This window comes from Ciona robusta, chromosome 6, assembly GCF_009617815.1.
Source record: "Ciona robusta chromosome 6, ASM961781v2".
In the NCBI taxonomy this organism is placed as follows: domain Eukaryota; kingdom Metazoa; phylum Chordata; class Ascidiacea; order Phlebobranchia; family Cionidae; genus Ciona; species Ciona robusta.
In genome coordinates, this window is record NC_143240.1 from 4,199,159 (window position 1) to 4,216,572 (window position 17,414).

Below are 17,414 nucleotides of genomic sequence, written 5' to 3' on the forward strand. Positions count from 1 at the left end.
GCCACAAATTTCTCTTCTGGTAAAAATGTTCATTTTTTACCCAACGTTTCCTCTGCAATCTGGTGAGACACCGATAGCGTTAAAATCCTGTCTATATGTTTGCCGATAATATCTGGGTGTATTTTTCATCTTTTTGGGAAATTTTTTATGACTCAGCCTACTTTTACGACAATATTTCTTTCAACCACGCTTACGGTCGAGTTTCACGCGATGTTGCGAGTTATAAATAATAAATTCGGGTTTTCAACGTTTCTTGTAATCTTGAAGCATCTTTGGCAAAACCCTACGAACCGTAAACCCCCAAAATACAGTTATTTTACTTAAAAGCAATTGATAAGCTTATAACAACGTAAATTTAAGCCCCATGTTTTATGCTATATTGTTTACCCCTTGTATGCATTATTAAATCCACAAAAAATGACGTCGTTTTCCTTTTAAAACCCATTTTACTAAATAAATGTTAAAAAAGATAAATTATAAGATTTAAAAAAATTTAATTCTTTTAAAAATGGTATTTTTTATGTTACTACATAGAGTTTTTAGGTTGGCTTAAATAGTTGTATATTTTCGCTTTTTTGTATCAATTAATATTTTAACAGTTTATAAACCTTGATTATTATCTTTGAGTGCCTTCATTATATATTAGCGGAACGAATTTCACAAACGAGGTTTACATGGCAAAATATATTGGGACACTTTATCACGGTCACGTTGGGTGTAATGTAAAAGTTCCTACTGTTAATGCAAATTTGATTGAAATAATCTTTAAACCGCTAGGTTGGGTTTAAGTTAAGTTTGCATAATGTCAATTATGATCTCATAATCTTTCCTTTGATGTCACAGTTCGCACCTGTGTTTAAACAATCTGATTGTTGAGTGATTATGATGTGGCTGATAAACACCTTTGTTACGTCACCAATGAAACAATAAGGTTACTGTTACGAATACTCGAGTACGCATAAAGTAAAAACGTAGTTTTATCAAATTGTATGTAAATATGAGTAAAAATATATGTTAGGACGCTTTGAATTAGGATTGAAATTAAAGTTATTCATATTTAAGTCGTATTTAAGTTAAAAAGTGGTGCTTACGTTACTTTTTATACAAAACACATTAAAAAATAGAGACTTTTTTTATTTTAGGCTTGATTTAGTTGGGAGTTCCCACTGCTTTCCAGTTAGTGATGTCATAACTCCTCTTGTTAAGTCATAAGCCGCCTAAGTCGTTCATCCCTTTGAAGTTACCGCTGTAATTCAGTGTAGCGATCTGAAAGCATTTCTGTGTGAGATTTTATCTAACTGCTGTGATATTAATCATCTTGGGCAACTAACGCTGAAGATTAAACAGATTAGCTGACATTGCTAGCTGGGTCCGATAGCGATTAACTAACTTTGGGTAACCTGAACGTGTTTACACTAATAACGCTGCGAAATGAGACAAATTCCGGGCGGAATTTTGCAAAAATGTCGCCTTATTTGGCAGCATTTTGTTAACGATGATAAATTGACCGCGAACTAAAATTTGAAGAAAAATCGAGCGAAAAATTGCCACGATTTTGGCAAATTTTTAAGATTTTTTTTCTTTTTTTTAGATAATCGGATAAATGGGCTATCAGCTTCACTTAAAAGAGTAAAAATTGATTAGAAGTTTTTTTTTTGTAAAACTGTGAGCATGCGTATTAATATAGGACATTTAACTTTGCTTCTTTTATAATTAAATTATTAATAAACCTTTTTCTGTATAATTGTTTTGTGTACCGACGTATTGACGTCGTTTAACTTGCTTATCAGGGTTAATAAATATCTTTGTTAAACTAAACCTTAAAATTTAGGTTGAATTTAATGCGTTGGTGACTTATTTGGTCGACAAATTTATTGCTGTGTTACTTGAAAGAAATCGCTTGGCCCACAAGTGTTTATAATCTATAAATGATCGTCTTATCTTATTAATGTTGATAAATCATCTTATGAGCCTGGCGGATGTTCCTAAGTGATCTCACAAAGCTCTTTGTGACTTGACTTTGGACCACTATGACGTCACAGACCACCTACTTGGCGCAACTAATAATGCTTGTTATAATGTGTTTATGTCTGCGGTTTCATACGGTGTGAGAATAAATTCAAATAAGATAATTTTACAAATTGCGACAACACTCCTATAAATATAGTTTACATAAATACTCAAAACAAAATACTTTGCATATTTTAATCTATAATTGCAAGTATGTTAATAGATTATACAAAAAGTCGTTTTTCGATTCTTTTTTTAAACGCGAATCTTGGTAAAAATAGATTTTATGTTAAAAAAATTTTTTTTTAAAGGCTTCAAATTTAAACACTCATATTTTACTGGAACGCACAGTGAACGGATTTAAAGAGTTTCATATATAATTAAAATTTACGAAGTGGGATCAGTTTAACAGTGTTGAAATTCGCGTTTAGCGCTTCTCGATAAACTGTCCGTTTTGTGACGTCACAATGCCGATTCATCATATTGAGTTGTAGAATGTGAAAGTAATCCCGAGTGTCTCATGCGCGGTAATCGTGATTCGTTTCGAAGAGGTAAGAGCCTTCCTCTGTGACGTAACAACCAGTCGAAACCAGGTCGAGTATGCCCTCACAAACGCACATGTGACGTCACAGTCGAATGCACCTAACTTTTGTTGGCTTAGATGGCAAAGTGGGGAAAAGCAAACATAACAAACTTATCTAGCGGGACCTTAATTAATCCTACGGGACAAGCTAAACGTTTTAGCAGGCTTTAAATTAACCATGTAATTCTAAGGGACACGGGTTTCGTTTACCTCTGTCAACACAGCATTATTAATGTTCGACAACAAAATTCTGGCGTAAAATCTAATTCAACTATTTAATATTCTGTGTTCGGTCAAAATTTGATTAATTTGTGAATAAATGAAAAATTTGTATTGGTTTTTATAAATTTTGCGACCTAAACTTGACAAAACCGCGTTTTTTAATTAAATTTTCAAAGAATTTAATCAAACTAGCTGTGCGACTTTTTGGACTACGATAGCTTATTGCAAAATACACTAAGTTAAGCAGAAAATTTACGCGGCTTTAGTTTATTGCGTTTTAAACTATTTATAGATCATGAATAAAAACTGTGATGTAAATTTTTGTGGACACTTGACTGGCTGGAATCTCTTTTATAAATAGTCTGGGAACGCACTGTTACGTAACAAAGGACCACTGTTGTATGACATTGCTGCACTTAAACTAGTACAACAAATACTTAGGCGAGATTTGAGTTAAAAATCGCGAAAAATGTTAAATTGGAATTACATCGATGTATTTTTTATGTAACCCTTACCCGTATGCAGTAGCGAAGACCAAACTCATTAAAACAACGATGAGAAGGAAACTAACAGCAAAACCACAGTCGTTAAAACCACTGGGGTTAAAAAAAACAAATAAGTTTCAAATAAAACCGTTTCTGCTAAACCCGCAATTGTGCTGCAATAATTGCCTGTTCTAAAATTTCAAGACTAGCTATTCTAGAATATCGTTTGTTCTATTTATCAAACAATAAATGAAACAATTAATGTTCTAATTCGTTTGTGACGTAACTGGTGCAATTCTAACGTAATTTATCGCGTGTGTGTTGCATAGAAACTGTAAAAATGGTTTGTTATTAAAACTTAGAGAGTAGTTAAAATTATTGACCTGCTGACCAGTGTTTTGTTTGCATTGTACCGGTATGTGCTGGTATGTGTTTGAACATATGCTAGTTTCACATACGACTTTATACACCATGTATGGGCATAGGTTTTAAAGACTGTTATTGGATTGTAAAATGGGAATTAAATGAATGTATGTAACTTACTTATCCTCGCATGGCGGGGCAACGACAGTCGTTATAACACAGGTGTTCTGTTTCATACACCTCGTACCCGCTTACAAGTTACCACGTATGTAACTGGTTTATCCTCGCATGTCGGAGTAATGACAGCCGTTATAACACGAGTGTTCTGTTTCATACACCTCGTGCCCGTTTACGAGTTAACATATGTGTAACTTATTTATCCTCGCGTGGCCGAACAACGATAAATAGATTGTACTTTATTAGGCTTAGTTTATGTAAATTTAATAAAAATGATATTTATAGGAAAACTTTTCATTTAAATTGCCGGGCTTAATCTCTTGGCTTTCAAATGTCGCTTAAACGATTTAGAATTTGAATTAGTAGATTTAAGTTTGTTGTTTGGAAATCATATGTTTGAAATATCGGTTTAAATTTACGGCTTTGCCTCATCTTTAAATTGTAAGCTATAAAACGAATTTGTCGGCAAATAGTAAATAATTTGCTTTCGTTTCACGCGTGAGACGGATTTTCGTTGTAGACATTAAATTACTGGTAATATAATACAGTTTGGTAATTCATGCTACCATGCCAACTTATATATTACATTAATTTGTAAATTTGCGCAATTCCGTATTAGACTTAGACATTAGCCCAACACAAAATGAACGACACTTATCCTCACATGAGCAACAAATGCAATCATACATAGGAAGAGATATATTACCGTCCAGTGGCCAGTTCATTACATATGGTGTATGCGACAGCTTATACAAATGTTGTTATCAGTTGATATTTACTCTGTTCATTCGCCTGCATGGTATTTCGGTCTGGTGCTTAATTATTCACAGAGTAACTGATCCAACATAGAAGTCTTTGTTGTTGTATCTCGTTGACTTTAAACCCTGATCAGCTTAGGCTTAAGTTTACAACAATAAACCTAAACACTAATTTTTAAAGCAGAAATGATGTTTAATGTGGGGAATTTGCCGTTGCATTTGACACTTTTTATTGAGCAGTTTTTATTCTGCATATTTTAAAGACTGTCCTTTTGTTAATAATTCGGTCTTTTTGTTGTTTTAATTAACTTAACTTTGTTACTGTATTCCAAGATATACATAAAGTTTGTGCAGTGTTTATTTACTATAGAGGCCACATTTAACTATTGCATCCCGCCCTGTTCCCCTACTAACTTTATAAATGTCCCATTTCAGCACAACACAAAGCTTACACACCACTTTCACCTTTAAATGTACGTTTGGAATGCTCGTGTGTTACGTAACAATAATACCTTTGTTGACGCACAATACTGATTGTTAAACATGTTGGCGGGAAATTTAAATCTCCATGCCGCCGGCTGGCATGTGTTTCCTCAACCTATTCGGTTTTATGGGCGAGATTTTCAGATTGTAATTATAGGCTTTAAACTTGGACTTAGCTACGTTAATTGTACCCTGCCTTACACTGCTTATTAAGCCTTACACAAGCCTGTCCTGTGACAAGAGCCGCCTCAAATGCGTCAAGTTATAACCAAAAGAATGTAAGAGGCAGTCAGATTATGTTGTTGTTTTTCGCTTATCTTTGTAATCGGTTAGATACAGACGTAATCTTAAATATGCGGTGGAGTAGTGGTCTTAGTGTCAAATGTAAAATGCAAGTCACCACATTTGAATCTTACACGCTAAAAACTATTTTATTCTTTTTATATTAATTATACTGTGGAAATCCAATGTCAGATGCGGACTATGGATATTGCGGTCATATTTTAATGACAGTCCAGTATTTCATAGCGTATTTTTTGTTTCTTTGTTCCCTTTTTTATATAAATTTATTCTTAGTATTTCTAGAGAGAAATTTGAAGAGTTATATAACCGTATCCTTTTAATATAAAAGCGTTGATAATTGTTAAAAACAGTATTAGGAAAACTGGGATATTATGTGCTAACGGTATCTATCTTAGTCCATATTGTTATACATCAATATAACGCTTGTTGAAAGTTTTTAAATTACTTTGTATTTCGTCTATCGTTGGTGTAATATGATAGTGACCTTTGGAGGCCTCTGATTGGCGTGTGTACCGAGGCGTGACCACTTTGCGTGACTTACACCTCACGGTTGTAATTACTTGACAAGCTGATAACAGATTAGGCTCCTGTGGTACGAACTCCGCTCACAGTCGAGCAGTTTGTGTACTTTACGTGTTAAACTGGTAGGCTATATACACGGACCTGCAGCGGTGTCTACCAACTAAATTAAGGCTTATTTGCAAAACAACTAAGTTACACAACCATGAATGTTGTATCAGAATGTAATCCCAATCCTAATCGAACGTAGTTATCCTTGTTTGACGAATTCTAATAAGTGTTTAACTGGTTTTTGTGGATTTATTTGTATTTATTTGATAATTGTTTAAAACACGATTAGGAAATATGGGATATTATGTGCTAACGGTTTCGATCTTATCCCACAGTACTATTTCTGTGCTTAAACTTTTTTTGTAACTCGATTGTGATAAAATATGTACAAAACAAAGGCCAATGTTCCCAGACAAAATGTTCTCGGTGCACATTTCAATCAATTTTCGCCCGTGAACACTGGAATTCTAAAACCTTGCACAATCATTATTTGCACGACATAAAGTGATATGATCTCATACTAAATGTGTTTTATGCACGTCACAATCCCCTTGTTACGTGACAGGTGGATTTATGTTAAGCTTTTGAAACCGAATGCGGTTCGAAATATTTCAAGGAGAAATATCGAATTCATAAATCCTAAGCCATCTAGGACACGTCAGAGTTATAAGCTATGTCTGTTTGAAATCTTTTTGGGAGGTTTATTGTAGGTTAGGATAAGATGGTCTGTGATTGTTTTCATTTTCTTATACTGTTCCTTTTGGTAGAAAACAAATAATATTTGAAAATTTTAACCTTTCTTATGACTTTAAAAGATTGTTGTTAATTGTTAAAACACCAAACACGATTTGAAAACTATGGGATATTATGTGCTAACGGTATCCACCCTACCACACATTATTATAAAACTACATAGCATAATTCATCCCATATGTAATGGTTAGTTAATACAGCTTGGGTGGGTCTTCATAAAAATGAAGCAAACATACAAACACACGAAGCAAGGCATCCCCAGATTTGTGGCGAAGTTACTGGGGCGGAAAGTGTGCTCGCTCGAGCGTGACGGCACGTGATTTCAGGGAAAATAAGTTGGGCTGTTAAATTTATCCGAGTTATAAAATCCGAGTATCTACAAGTGATTACATTATAAATCAAGCATGTTAATATGTTATGGTGGGGTAAGATGAATATCGCTAGGCACATATTATCCCATATTTCCTAATCGTGCGTTAAAAACGCTATTTTAGAGTTGCAGGAACACAGTCATGAAATGTGTTTGTTTGCTACAAAACGGGACGATAAAAGAAGAGAATGAAAAGATGGACCATCTTACCCCAACCTCTTATACATAAATCAAGGCTAAACAAAACTTATGCCGCACCATATAGATAGATCTGCCCCTGTTAAAACTAAACATATTGGACCACTTCCTATAAGCGTGGGAATCCACCTTAGCCCACGTATATTGAAGGCTTATTCTAATCCGTTGCCAGGTGGTCGGACTATCTGTCATCGGATTTAAGTCGCGCTGGTCGAAATGTTTTGAGAAAATTCAGCGCATTTTACATAAACACGTCACAATATGTAGCGCGTTAAGACAAGCGTAACCGTGCATATCAAACGAGTGGATTTATTGGCGCTTTGTTTTTAGTTTGACTTAACATTACTGTCATGGGCCTTGGACTAGTTTGAGAAATTGCTGTGTGAAACGTATAGGAGCGTAAACCTTTTAAATAAGTGTGATTATTCCGTAGATATTGTACTGATCATAGTTTTGGACGATTCTTGTTGCATCATAACTGAATATACTGAATGTTACCAAATGGGCAACACAAATTAGGATCAACTAACGGTGCACTAAAGATATATTTCGAAAATTTCTAGTGTCATTAGTCTTTTTCAGAATCTTTCTTAACGGCGTTGCAGATTACGTGCTCTTTCATTACTGTCACGGTCTTTTGTTTTTCGAAAGGTTGTTTTTGTTTTTCCAACTCCCCACTTGTTGTTTATATCTTACACCAGCCGTTGTGCAAATAAGTTGAACACCTGCGTTATTTGAATCGGAAACGTGGCGACTTCTGATTGGTTAATTTTCTTGTTGTTATTTACTGCTTTGGCGGGAAACGACATGTTAGCACCGGAAGAATTAGTTTAAGTTTTAAATTTCAAACGACAACAGGCGGCTGTTATAAATATAAATCAATTATTCTAACTGTTAATTTGATTCTGTAATTTTCAAACATAGGTGTTACACTTTTATGTCTTCTGATTAATGGTAGGCAGATACTGCAGATTACATTTGGCGGAGGCCACTTTTAATTTAGTTTAATCGACGCGAAACGTTCTAACCTTGTTCTAACTTAATTGGTACGGGAACCGAAATATTCTAACTTCCATTTTCTTTTTTAGATACTTATTGTTCTGGTAACAACCCCGACATTGTGACGTTACACAACAACACAGCCACGGTGACCTTTCGACGACCTTTAACTTTCAGCGGGCGAGGATTCCTTATTTCATATATTGCTATAACACCTGGTAAAACCGTGGACGGTGAGTCAAAAAAACTAATCATATTTTCAGTTAAGATGTCTCCATGCATGTTGGGTATCGAAGTAATGGGCCAACTCTTGCCTACGCGCTTGCTTTAAAGCTTTTTATATAGAATAGAATTGATTGTCTATAAACTGCCTCGGTTGGGTCTAGACTAGATGGTAGCACCCTGGGTATAGAGGTAATATGGCCACCTCTGACCTAAATCCCAACCCCCTAGCGTGACTTTGGTACAAACATTAGCTCGATTCTTGACACAATCTCAATTGTTACATCACAAATGATTAATTGTCACGAATTTCCGAAATTCTCCCTCGGTCTAGAATTCGTGCGATTGTTTCCGATGACAATCGAACACAAATGGAGATTGTTATGTCAACAAACACAACCTAAATCCAGAATTACGCGAAACCGAATCCCCATCACTCCAACAAACAGCTGGCATGGTTATACATGCAACTGGAACCAGTTAAAACTAGATTAAACCAGTTTTATTCGGGCCCAAAATCGACAGTTTCAGTCACATTTAAAAAAAAAATTAACTGTGAGATTTTATAAATGGGGTGCACCGCTAAACAGAGGATCCAAGTATTTCGTGAACCTTTGGTATTTTAAAAAGTCCGGTTTTAACAAAATGGTATGCTTGTATTAACTAAGAACACCTTTCAAAATTTAGACAGTCTGTTTGAAATATATTTATATATATGCCTCCATATGAGAACATGGTAAACCAATACTCCAACGTTGATCTATTGATAGATAAGTGTGTATTTTAATGTAACATAACCTTCAAGGGTTGATCTCCTGGTATATTTTACTTCTTATGTGGGCAGGTTTACCCACGAAGCTAAGATCAAAAGCTAAACCAAAAAGTTAAATAGTGACTTTTTTCACCTGGTTAAAACTTAAAATAGAATATTCTAGTCTCTGTACCAGCGCCTTAACTTATGTTAAGGATTCTGTTTGGATAATGTCGTACAAGGTATAGCACGTTAGGGGATACGAGGTGTATGAAACCGTGTTATAACGACTGTCGTTGCCCCACCATGCGAGAATAAATAAGTTACTTTTATTAACTCAGAGACCCATAATGCACCCACACCCCCATGCCTAGACCACATGTAACTTGAATTCGATACCACACAAACCTTTACCGTCCCGGGTTCAAATCCCTGTCCGGGTAAATAGTTTTAGATTAACCCGACTTGGCGACTAACTCTTCTAAACCCGTGGGTTAAGTTACCCTTATTCGACCCGGAACTATGTTGGGGGCAACTTAGCCCTACCCATTGTTACGTGTACAGTTCATATTATGACGTCACAGCACACACCTGCGCGACCGCGATCGCGAAATTCTAGAAGAATCCGAAAAACCGACGTTAAACCTTCGTGCCGTGTTGTCTAAATGGTTATTTGATACACATGACTCAAACCCCCCTCGGCCCCCGAAAACCCGCGAACTTGACCCCTAACCCCCAAGGGTTACCCCTACCTTGATGATTCATGGCCCAACCGCTAATTTTCGCGTTTTTTTCGCGGTATTTCGCGACCAGGAATCAAAACAATCGATTATTAATTTTCTTCCGCGCGTGACGTATAGCCATGTTCATTCGACCGTTACGGATAAGCTTAAGAATCCTCATTGTTACGTTATAAACAGTACGAGGCAACAATGAATGGCAGAATAAACTGTTACATACCAGATTCCAATCAAATTTAATTGTGGCAAAAAGTGGTTTGAAAGCGAATAAGCGCAAGAAGCGGACAAATATTACGGAAGATGTTAAACTATTTTTTTATTCATTTATACCCTCTTTTTGCTTTTCCCTCATATATAAAAAATATATTTAAAGATTATTTTTTACAGATTTTGTTACTTGCTGTGCAACTGGAGAGGTGCGACGTGACGTCGGGACATTTAGGTATGACGTCATAATTATAATTGGAATAATTATAACACGAGACTATTGTTATTTCACATTTGCAACTATTGTTTGATTTTTCTGATTTTTTAAATTTTCGAAAATTCGTCGTTTTTGCGGTAGAGACAATCGCTGAAGAGTTAACATTCTTCTTGCATTATGACGTCAGCATCGCGAATAGAGCGCGGTGGTATTTTACGCTCGACGAAGCGTGAATTCTAGCTAGACATGCGGGTAGAATGAGCGGTAAAGCGAAAATTGCTCCAAAGCCGATGATGGTCGCTAAGACTGTCTGCTAAATCTTCGCCTGAGTTATGAGGCAAGATGGGACTTAATATATAGCAGGGTTGGGGTAAGATGGTCCGTGTTCTTAGTTTCAATAGCAAAACACCAAGTTTTATTGAAACGCACATTCCATGCCCAACTTTGTCTAAGATTTATTGTAAATGCAAGTAATTACGAATATAGCGTAGCATATATGCTTGTGTATTGATATAATACAGCTTTACACGCCTCGATAAGTAGCTAAATATGCGTCGTTATAAAAAGAAAATCACTATTCGAATCACTCTTTTAAAGTTAACTTAAAGAAACATAAAAATTAGTTCCGCTAAAAAAGAACTTTTCTAACAAATGGCGATTGTTTTTGAATTCTCGTTTATAATCCAAACAATGCTTATTATTTCCACACAATTAATTTTACGTCACAATGTTGATTGACGACGTCATAGTCATTTGTCTTGAAACCAGTGTTCCCAGATGTAAAATTTTGCGTTTCCAAATCTAAAATCGCGGTCGCTTTTCCAACAATCGCCCGCAGCGATTCGCGCCGGTCACGTGACCCAAACTGACCAATGTTTATTATTTCTATGAGAAAACTACTTTCCAACCAAACCAGTGTTCTTTATGACATCACATAAACGACTATGATTGAACAAATATTCTAGTTTCGTAATAACTTAACCAAATATTATTGGACGGTTTGAATTTTGTAATTTTGCGCCTTGTTGACAGTTTTTCAAACTTTTGTTTTCTTTTGCGAAACATTTATTTCTGTGGTTGTAAAAAATTTAAAAATATGTTTTAAAATTATATCTGCGTAGTATGTTGTGGTTTGCGTTTTAAAAAATGTTTAAAATGGTTTGAAAGGAACGTTTTTTACACCTTACAATTAAATGAAATTTTAATGTCAGAGAAAATTATGTCAAGTTGGCCTAATTTTTAGTATCAACTAAAAGTTGTTATACACCGGCAAACTTTTATGTTTTTACCGATAGTTGTTATATTTTCTTGTGTAATTCCTAGTTTTTTGCAATGTCTTAGGTTTTAGTGGAAAAAATAATAATTATATACCAGCCTAATATATTTTAATAAACCAAGTAACAGTTAAAATTTCTCGTCAACCTACAAATGTTCTCTCATTCTTAAGTATTTCTGTTTAAACCAGAACTGTATAGGTCTTAAATTACAGGAATCCATATATTAGTTTGATATATCGTGCTAAAATATATTTTGTTGAAACTTCTTGTCAAGCAACAAATGGCCCTCGGCAATAGATGCGAGACCAAGATGGTCTAAGCTAACTTTATGAGTCAAAATAAAAGGCTTACGCTCGTAAACCAATACCCCATTATTCTTGAACGGGCAAGATGTGATAATGTTTAGAAGCCGAAGCTAAGATCGTAACGTAAAGAGAAAAAAATTAATGTCTGGAAAAAATATTCCGCCAAAAACGTTTTCCTTACGTTTAAAACTTAACTATAATAGCATAAGAAGCTGTTTAAAAAAATATGATTTTTCCGTGCGATTCTCTTAAAAAATACAGTTTATAGTTCTTTAAATTTAATATATTTTTGGTGTAATTCTTTTTCTTGTTTACAATTCTTTAAATTTAATATATTTTTGGTGTAATTCTTTTTCTTGTTTACACGGTTTACAATGTGTAAGTATAAAACACTGGGTTCCGTTAAAGAAATCTTTTGTGTTATTTTTTATTTACACGATTAGGGGTGGTATGCAGAAAGTATACTTAACTTTTTGCTTGATCTTAGTTTAGCTAAACGGAGATCAAGCAAAAAACTTAAGTGGTATGCAGAAAGTATAATCAGTGATTCTTAGCTGATCTATGTTTATCTTTTTCGTGTTTGTGACGTAACAATGGACGAGAGAATTTCTCTCGAAAATTACTCCACGAAGAAGGCAATTCTCGGTAAAAATGGCGACAAAAATGTTTAATAAAAGTCAAAATCGAATTTGTTATTGTTTTTATACCTTTAACAGAATAGTAATCAATATAAACAGTATAAATAGTATGGAAAGAGTAGCAGCAAGTCGGAGTAAGGTCAGTAAGCGGTTACCGAACTTTTGCGATCCGAAGCCCTTTTTTCTAAAAAGGCCCAGACTCCGTTAAAACCTATAACAACGATCCAATACAATCTATTTGACATGAATTTACAGAAATTAATCTTATGTCGCGTTACCAACCCTAAAAACTACCAATTTGCATCGCAACCAGACACTTAAACAGCCAATTTCGCTGTTTAACTTTTTGACGATAATCGACAATCAAAAATCGGTAATTAACTTTGATTATACTTTCTGCATACCGTTTAAATCGTTGTTATGTCAACAATGAAATTTGATCTAAGATCAAAGTTGATTATACTTTCTGCATACCACCCTTAGTGTTCGATGTTTAACATCAGTTTATATTCCACAGTGTTGTCTGCCCTGCTGGTTGTGCTGGCATCTATCGACAAACTACAACTGGGAATCTTTGTTACCGAGATGTAAGTTGTATGTTATGTATGTTGGGGTTAATGAGCCAACTCTGGCCTGAATCCCCTGTCCCATGCTTTAAGATTACAGAACCTCACCCATATAGAATAGAATGTTCATATACAATTGGAAAACTCTAATCTAAATCCTTTACCCGTGTAGAATGAAGCATTATACATGGTTGTAACGTTACAGTATAACTTAGGTGTTGATTGCGAGCGTAAATATGAGACATTGTGTACAAAAGGGCATACAAAATGTACTTCGTTAGCTTTCAGTGCAAAAGTTATGCTCAACTGTAGCACAAACAGTGTAATACGTATTGTAGATACATTTAAGCATAGTCATACGTTTTGATGTCGCTTTGGGGTAATCTTCCAGCCATACATCAGCGCGTATATGGCACAGACCAATTGCTACAAGGGTTGCTATTACTTTTACCAAGTTCTGTTGTCTGTTGGTTTACGGATTATCAACCGGTACTTTCCCCAACCTGATCCACTTTGCCCCTTTATTATAGAGCGCCAATTCTCCTTACCTATATTCACGCTTATTCAGAACTTGCAATGCCAACAAGCACCCTGAGTGCCTTAGTCATTGTGAATATAAGCCATGCGTGGGCGGGGGGTTACCTTTATAAACCTGGCTTGGACATTGGTCCCAAAAGTCGCTGTAGATTATGTAGAATCATGTTTTTTATAGCAGTGACCAGCTGATGTATACGAAACTGGTGTTTTTTCTAAATTGCAGCTCAAAGTCTATGCAGATAAACAACTGATTAGTTGAATATAGTAGGTTGGGGTAAAATGGTTCGTTTTTATCGTCTTATTTGGTAGTTAAAAAAGATTCTTTCATAATTACATAACCGTGTTCTCACGGTTCTAAAACAGCATTGATAGTTGTTTAAAACCCGATTATGAAATATAGGATATTGTTTGTTATCTTAACCCAGTAATATATCTGACATTTCTCTTTTAATATTTAACAACCATTGATGTTCAAGCTATGATACAGCTTGTACTGCCTTATAATTATATTAGCATGTGGTTAAGTGGTCATTACATACACGGTTATTTACTCGTCGTTTAATACAGTTCAGGTTTGTGTTGGCGAAGCTCTTCACCGCCATCTAGGGGATAATCTTAAAATCGTAGGTTTAGTAACCTGTGCTTATGATGTACAAATAGTTGACTATATTATCGGGTTTATGTCGTAACACATGTACTTGTGACGTATTGATAACGCAACAGTAAACATTTTCCAATTGCAGGACATATTGCTAATCCACGGGTAATATGTTTCATTATTAGGATTACAAAACCTATTGTTACGAATAATTACAACTGCATTAATTTTCATAATGGTCATTGTTTCGTAAAATAACAGTTACCATTTTGTAATAATGTCCACTGTGACGTAGCTTAGGCTCGCATTTTTTTAAATCGGAAGTCAAGTCAAGTTCCCGCCAACCAGGATTAGTCATCTTAACTTTTAACCCTGCAGTCTTATCTGTTTATGAGTCACGAAAACTTAACTAATTTATCGAATGTAAATAGATGGCGTATCGATGCTTACAAATATGCCCAACATTAAGTGATGAAGCGGCTGATTCAGTCATGTTAAACTCTATTACAAATATAGGCTTTTAGAAATGCTCTTTTTATTATCGAAAATTAGTTTTTTTGGTTAACATTAAAAATGAAATAACAGCGTTTTCATGAAAACACAGAGCGAAAATTACAAGTATAGATTTAAATTTGTCCAAAACTATCTTCAAAATATGATCAATATACTATTCAATACATGTAGCCGGGGTAAGATGGCCCACCGTATTCCCACGACTCTAAAATAGAATTGTTAATTGATAAAAAAACACGATTAGGAAATATGGGATATTATGTGCTTACGGTATCCATCTTAGCCCACAGTACTATATGTTAAATTTACTCACGTTATTACGTAACCTCGCTATGCCATGCATGTTTAGTAAAATCTTATGTAGAAATATTTCCAAGCTTTTAAGATTCAAATTATTTGTAAATGAGCCGATGCCGCCCAGAAGAAGTTCAAGGCTATATATTTTCTTCAAATGCAAACGTATTAGCCTTCCATGCAGAGATTAGATTCCGGACTCTTCAAACATTGTCGACTTAACATTCGGCTTTAAATGCTTTCTTCAGCTAAAGTTCCTCCCCGCGCGCCCATGCGTTTAATCGCTTATGACGTCACAGCCCACCCGTGAAGAACCGCGATAGAAGAAATTCATCGCGAACGCTCGAGTTACTAAAGTTTCCAGCGCTAAATTCTGACCTAAAACGCCCTTACACCCAAACCTTAGTATATGCAAGTCATAGGCAGTGGTAAACGACCGCAGTATACAGGTATACATGGATAATATGACTGACTGCATAAGCTGAGGCTATCCGTTATCATTATCATGGGTAACAATAGCTTATCTTTAATCCTAAGCCCCCGCCCACCCCACGCGTAAATGCATGTCTGCTATTTGGCGTGTGAGGGTCAATAGTGCAACACAGTTTATGCATAGGATCACATACGGAACCATAGGCGCCCTTAACTTAGTTATAGAGGAATAGTTACATTATATACGCTTATGTGTTTCCAATTCGAAGGGACATTACAAGTACATCGCATTTCTTGCGTTAATATAGTTGGCTGAGGTTCATATTTAAAGAAATTTGGAAATAGTTTACATTCTATGAGCTTACTAAAACCTTCGGGCTAAGTCGCATGATACGTGGGGTAAGATGGATAATGTTTGTACTACCAAATGGGGCGAAAAAGGAGAGTGAAAACAGGACCATTTTATGTGTAGCTTATTGCAACAATCACATTGCCGTTAAGGATTCATATCAAAAATCTATTCTCATTTCCTACCTCGATAACTATATATCCGATATGGTTTGACCCTTTACCTAAAGCTAGATATTTCATTACACGTTCCGAAAATAATTTTAACCTTCGCATACTTGCGGTGACATGGGGCTTAACAAGGGCGTGTGTTGAATACTGCTTATCCTTGTTGCTAGGGGTAACAGGGAATTCCCTTATGTGTGTTTGCCTCATGCTGCAGAAAGTAAAAACAGAAGGACAGTGAAAAAATTTGTTTATGATTTATCAGTTTAAAAATAGAGTTATTTAATTTTGTAACACTCACTGTTGTCTCATCTAACACTGAGGATGATGCAGTTTCGGTTAATCAACTTTAACCATCCTCAGTGTTAGATGAGACAAGAGTGAGTGTTACAAGTACCAAGCTGGTCTTTATATAACACTTGTAATATAACCAGAAAATACATTTTAGCCCCTTTCAAGGCCTTTTCCATAAACTAAATAACAAGTAAATTTCGCGTTGACCTCTCGGTTTATCTAATGTCCGGTTTTGGCTTATGTGCTCTGTCTTATACGTCACAGAGACGTCCGTGACAGAATAATGTAATTATGGACGAAAGTAAATTTGTTTTGGACCGTAAGTTCTTCGTCAATTCAGATTATCATTCTTTACCGACACTGGCTTTAAAATGGTTCCATTTTAAATCTCCTGTCCAACTATTAACTCGAACTACTTTGGGGAAAAAAATTTCGCTGAAAAATTGCGCCGTCATTTTCGGTTTCTGCGAGAATCTATTTGGCCATCTCGTTTTTTTAGCTCATATTTTTATATTTTCAATCGTTTAACCATTGATTGAAAAAGCCGTTTTAGCAGTTACCAGAATGAGTAAACACATATCTTGTTTTTCTCGTGTAAAATTACTTTTTCTCTAATCCCCTTCAGGATATTAAAAAATTCGATTAATTTTAGGGCTTGCGGTTGGCGCTCGCTCTTAAGTCTTTTACGCTGATCCCTTATCCGGGGAAATCGATCCCCCCTAGACACCCGCATTAATTCCAAGTCTTGGCGCCTACTAGATCCTGCTTGTTGAAACTGGAATTAATTTCTCAGCTTGGAATGTATCGATTTATGCGGCGCCTATTTTCACTCGTACCCAGGCGCCATGTCTCTACGTATATCTTATTTGTCGCGTATCGATTGAACCGTTGTGAACATGGGAAATTAGAAATTTTCCAGCCGAGCTCGCTAATTACGTGCCCAATAATCCAATCACAGAACGAAATAAATTCAAGAGTTTATTCCTTTGTTTACATCACTTAGCGAACTGTGACGTCACAAATTGATTTCCTAATT

General features: G+C 35.5%; 1 protein-coding gene across 1 annotated transcript in view; it reads left to right on the forward strand.

Moving 5' to 3' along the window:
* LOC149735135 (uncharacterized) overlaps nt 1-17,414 on the forward strand; it is a 38,312-nt gene that overhangs the window by 13,886 nt on the left and 7,012 nt on the right. Inside the window, exons 3-5 of the mRNA XM_089880045.1 lie at nt 8,364-8,507; nt 10,375-10,429; nt 13,149-13,218. Of these exons, the coding sequence (XP_089736171.1) occupies nt 8,364-8,507; nt 10,375-10,429; nt 13,149-13,218 (269 nt within the window). The remainder of the gene's footprint in view (nt 1-8,363; nt 8,508-10,374; nt 10,430-13,148; nt 13,219-17,414) is intronic.